This window comes from Mus caroli, unplaced genomic scaffold, assembly GCF_900094665.2.
Source record: "Mus caroli unplaced genomic scaffold, CAROLI_EIJ_v1.1 scaffold_24047_1, whole genome shotgun sequence".
Lineage (NCBI taxonomy): Eukaryota > Metazoa > Chordata > Mammalia > Rodentia > Muridae > Mus > Mus caroli.
This window is the reverse complement of record NW_018388749.1, coordinates 1-6011: the sequence shown is the minus strand read 5'-3', so window position 1 is coordinate 6011 and position 6011 is coordinate 1. Positions and strand designations below refer to the sequence as shown.

General features: G+C 35.2%; 1 protein-coding gene across 1 annotated transcript; it reads right to left on the bottom strand.

Annotated features, from left to right (window-relative positions):
* Positions 1–3456: 3456 nt before the first annotated feature.
* On the bottom strand, positions 3457–4431 carry LOC110287770 (olfactory receptor 150-like). Its single transcript, XM_021154308.1, has one exon. The coding sequence runs from the start codon at positions 4399–4401 to the stop codon at positions 3457–3459; it is 945 nt and encodes a 314-aa protein (XP_021009967.1). The 5' UTR covers positions 4402–4431.
* Between the last annotated feature and the right edge of the window lie 1580 nt (positions 4432–6011).

Below are 6011 nucleotides of genomic sequence, written 5' to 3'. Positions count from 1 at the left end.
CGGGCAGGCCGCAACAAAAACCTATTTCCTTTTCATAATCCTTAGTTTTCACTAACCCTCCCTAGCTACCTCTTACCTCCTCCATCTTCCTGCTCAACAATTTCACTCCCAAGTCCCCTCTTTATTTTCATATCACCTATGTTGTAATATTTTTCATTGTTTAATCCATGTCTTACCAAATGGCCTTTTCCTAGTTTATTTATTTATTGAGTTTTTCCTGGTTATTATTTGAAGGTGGCATGTACATATGAGAAAAAATATGATCCTTATCTTATGAACCTGGGTGATCTTGCTCTATATCTTACACTTTCATTCATTTATCCAACATTTTAATTTGACTGTTGAGAGAATGCCATTTTATATATTTATACCACATTTCCACTATCAGTTAATCAGGTGATAAGCATCCAAGTTGATTTCATTTTTTATTTGAATACCATGAGTGAGCATGGTTTAAAACGTTTTTGAAGTAGGACAAAGAATAGTCTGGGTGTATATCCTGGTGATCTTATGAAAGAAACTATAAAATCAGTGAAACCCCAGTAAAAAGTTTGGGGTCATTCTTAGCAGACATAGAAGAAAACAGTCTTAAAATTTATATGGAATCACAAATGGTCAAGAATAGGTTAAATAATATTCATAAAAATATAACTGTGGTTTAAGTGCCACAGCATTAATTTCAAGTTATTCTATACAGCCATAGCAATGTATATACAGAGTGTGCTACTTGAAAAAAAATACCCAACCAAAAAATGGACATGTAAAACAATTATAGAATCCAGATATATGTCCAAAGCAGAAAATCCACCTGAATTTTGCCAACAATATCAAAAATACAAATTAGAGAAAAGACAGCATTTTCAATTAATGGTCCCAGAAAAAAAATGGATATTAACATAAGGAAGAATGAAACTATATCCATCTCCATCTCCCGATTTAAAACTTTACTCTACATTAATCAAAGCTATATACTTGGAAAGTACTAATGGAAAAAGTAGGGAAGAACATTTCAAAATATAGGTGCAATTAAAGATTTCTGAATTAGTAGTATAAAAATAGAAACAGTAATTGACAGATAGGATCCCATGAAATTAGAAAGCTTCTGTACATCATAGGAAACTGTAATTGCATTAAGCTCCTATCAACAGAATGGGAAAGACATCTATTTTGACTGTACTTATGAAAGAGAATTATAATCTCAATTATATAAAGAACTAAAATAAAAATCAGCCTGAAGGGAAATAAACAAATTAAAATAGTGTATAGAACTGAACCAAGAGATATCAAGAGAGAAAATTAGTGTTCAACACACAAAGTCATCAGGAAAATGGTGATTAAAAATTACTGAGAGATTTCATGTTTCCCCTGGCAAAAATCCACAAGGTTTAGGAGAAAAATTCACAACAAAATCTGACTAAGAGGAACGGAAAGAAGATTTTTTTTTTTTTTTTGTATACTGGTGCTGGGACTGCAGATTATTTCAACCACTATATAAATCAGTGTGGAGGGTCTTTAAGAAGTATTGTATTGACCCAACACGTGACCCAGCTACATCATTCCTAGGCTCATGCACAATCTGTATCCTAGGAAAGGTAGAACTAATTTGCTTTTGAGGTGCTGCCTCTGGTAGGTTTATCTTGTTCTAATGGATGGCTCCATTCTCATCCATATATATATGTACAGCACAAATGTAGCTCAATGGTTAAAAGAAAAATTAAAAAAGAGCCATAATGATGGGGGTAGAGGTTATATCCTGGAGGATGTAAGAGAAGGAGAACGAATATCATCAAAATATATTGTTTGCATTTACAAATTTTTCAAAGACTTAAAGAGAATTTTTCATTAAAATGAAATGATAATCCATGCCATTGAAGATATAAAGAAAGAGAAACACTTATTCACTATTGGTTGGCAACTAATGTAGTTGAACTACTATGGAAATCAATGTGAAAGACATTATAAAGGTAGTAATAGACATTGCATTGGATTCACCTAAGTCTGGGTAGGAATTGTTGACATATATATGTTGGATTTTTACAGTTTACTATTTTAAATATTTAACATTATACATGTATGCAATACATCCTGATAACTTTTATTCCTACTTCCTTTTCTTTTTTTAAACACCTATTAACTCTACCTTCCTGTACTTCCTGAAAGTCACCTTTCCTTGATCATACAATTTTGTTTTGTTTTGTGACCAACTAATTTTGACCAAAGTCATCTAGTGGATCCTGGGTGGGAACTATCCTTAATGAAACTTCTCAAATCTCTGAAATTTTCAGGAATCAGAAACAACACAATTATCATGTGTGACCTAGAAGTAGCTCTAGATAATAAGAAAATGACTTCTTTGGAGATGTTTTAAGAGCATAGAGGAAACATTCTACAGATGTTACTACCATCAGTAGGGACTTTATGAATTTTTGTATTTTTGGAGACCACTTAGAGCTACTGATGACCTGATATGAAGAGTGACCTTCCAGAATCATAATCTCAGTTTTATGATTGCAGATTCAAGGGAAGCAATGGAAATTTAACTGGGTAAGGGAAATAGTGGGAATTTATTTTTGTAAGACTCCTTATCTGTCCCTAATTTATTCAGGATAGATAATCATTTTAAAATATGAAGGTATTTAGTATTTCTGACTAACATGTGATTATTCAGAAAATAATTTTTACCAGTTTTGCTTTCTAGATCTGAATTTATATCATATATTCATATAGTAGTAAGATAATGCACTTCTGAATCTGCCATAGTTGGTTATGTGCTGGAGGTATACCATCAAATATTAGAAATATTTGAACATAAGAATTCTTGTTCTTGCTTTCAGTTTGCTTTAGAGGCTTGTGTACACTGAATTAATTCCTGTTTAGCAGAGTGTGTCTCATTCTCTCTAGTTCTTTTTTGGGGGGGTGGGGATGGGGTAGGAGTTATTTTACCACTCAAGATATCACACTATGTCCTTTAAGATAGTTCTATAGACTTAGAAAAAAAAGTCATATTTTGCATAGTTTACTTTTTCATAAAATTATTGGTTTGGATATCACAATGTCTGAAATCCTTAGAAATATATTTCATTAAAAAGAGTAATTATATAGAATATGGAGATAATCAAGAATGCTGGGAAAAATCTATTTATCCTCCGCTATAAGATAACTATGTCTTACATAAAAGGAAAATTTTTCTACATACATAGAACAGATTCACTCATAAGAAGGCTTTGATAGTTTGACAAACTGACTAGTGGGTGCATGCTATGAGAAGCTGATGGTTCTCTATATCCCATATAGATGTTGTCCTTCCTATGTTCCATTGGCTAAAACTTGTCCTGCCCTTAGAAATTTTAAAAATAAACAGGAGTAAGTAGTCATAATCTCATATCATGTGGTGGCCATACTTAGCCAGCTGAACTGTTTGTCAGCCCTCTAAACAAGAATCTTAGTAAAGAAAAATCAGTTTTGTTTACAAGAAAAAATTCTTTCAAGGAACTTATTTAGTGCAACTTTGACATCCTTATTCCTCAGGCTGTAGATCAAAGGATTAAGCATGGGCACAACAATGGTATAAAATACAGAGGACACTTTCCCTTGGTCCATAGATCTGACTGATGACGGCTGCAGGTACATGAATGCAAGGGAACCAAAGAAGATAGCAACTGCTGATATGTGTGAGCTGCAGGTGCTGAAGGCTTTGGACCTGCCTTCAGTGGATTTAATCCGGAGGATGCTGGCAATGATGAAGATGTAAGAGCTTAGAATTGTCAGAGTTGGAATAAAGATATTGAAAACACTTAGGGACAAAACTAATACTTCATTAATAAAAGTATCAGAACAAGAGAGTTTCAAGAGTGGGGAAAGATCACAGAAGTAATGATTTATTACATTGGCCTTACAGAAATCTACTCTTAACATGAAGACTATTTGAGTTGTGGCACCAATCAAAGCCATACTGTATACTGCAAACATCATCCAGGAACACACTTGAAAGGACATTACAGCATTGTAAAGCAAGGGCTTACAAATGGCAACATAGCGGTCATATGCCATTACAGCCAACATCTGACACTCTGCAATAGCAAAAGTAGCAAAAAAGCATAACTGTGTCATGCATTCAGGGTAGGAGATGATGTTCTTCACTGTCACAAAGTTCACCAACATTTTGGGAATAATGACATTGGACTGGCAGAGGTCAATGAAGGACAGACTGCTGAGGAAACAATACATGGGTGTATGTAGTTGAGAACTGAATAGTATCAGGGTGATCATGCTGAGATTCCCCACCACTGTTACCACATAGATTCCTAGGAACAGGAGAAAGAGGGGCAGCTGCAGCCCCGGTTTGTCTGTTAAACCAGCAAGATTGAACTCAGTTACTCCAGAAAGATTTCCTTGGAGCATTTTCTTCTGGGAGTTCTATATAGAAAGAGATAGGAAAAAATGAGATCAGTATTTGTAGTTTTATATACTTTAAGTTTTAAATAGAACTCTGAAGGCTTAGATTTTTCTAAACCCACTTTATTTAGGGTTCTTGAACAGTTCAAATTCCCTTCTAGCTTACCATCCAGAGGTAGTGAAGAAAGAAGGTTACTAGGTTTTCCTTTTTTCTGGACCTGTTTAAAAGTAATTCTTTGTGATGATTCCACTCTTCATTATCAGTATACCTGCAATCAAGTCAAATAGCAAATATCAAACCTGAATCAGTAGCAGGGTTTGATTCAACAGAAATTTCAAGTTCTGCTAAATCTACGTGTGTCAGTAGTATGAACTAGCCAGAATCAGCCACAATACCACAAGAAGTTCCTTTCTCTCTACAAAATGAAGACCATCGAAGACCAGTGAAGCTTTGCACTGCCAGCACAGACTAGCAAAGTGTTTGTTGGCCAGCGAAGACCAGCCAAGCATTGCATGGTGTAGCAACACAAGATCACCCTTTCAAGGTCTGTGGGGTCCTATTAACAGTCTTTCTAAACATCACACACACTTTCATGTATCTGTTTTCAATAAAACATTACATGCTTGCTCACAAGACAGCTTGTAGAAAAATATCATATGACACTCTGAGTTTTTAAAGAAACCAGAAATTTTCACTTTAGAACTCAAGCTTGTATTTTGCAAGGCATCTTCTATTTTAATTACCTAAGATATTAGGCCTATCAACACATGGAACTGTAGCCTCCCTCAGCCCTGAAGTAGGCTGATCCAGACTTTGACCTTGCTGCCACTAAGAAGGAGATTACCTAGGGTGGAGCCTTCTGACCTAGATGGCTCTTTTGTTCTGTCACCTGCCACTGCTCTCTCCAAGACACTGCTACCTGCTGAGAAGCCCCTGAGATATTCTGGAGGATATTCTGCACATCTACAGACTGGCTCCAGACACCAAGAATGGCCTGGTGTGGGATTGGCCTTCCCCCTTATAAGCACACTCTCTTAGTAAACTTGTGAACCTTGAACAGAATCATGTCTTGGTCTCCATTAATCTCTCACCATCTAAGTCTCTTTCAGCCCCAGCCTGCCTTCCAGGTGTACCCTGTTCAAATAGGCCACAGGCTGGCATACAACATGGAACTTATAGTTAAATATAAGTTAAATCTGTCCCTGAATATAATTTTTGCTATGAGAATATTAGTACTCAGTCTTCTAAGGACTCCTCATGACTTATTTGACATTCCCTGAATCATGGTACCAAAAATTTTTTTTTCTATGTTATAGTAAGAGCAGCATCGACCCACATGCACAACCTTTGCAATACTTAATGTTCATAACCTATAGCCTTTCTCCATAGGCAATCAATAGTATAAGCTGTCCTTTAATTAACATTATAGTAGAGATTTAAATTAGGGCAATAAGGTGAGAACATAAAATCAAAAGCCAAAGTACGGCATGAGAAGTCAGGAATTGTTAATCTATAAAAATATTACATATATAAATCATTGAACTTATGTGTTTCCTAACAATTCAGTGTAAGAAGAATATTTTTCCAACAAATGGGCAATTAGATGAAGTTATAT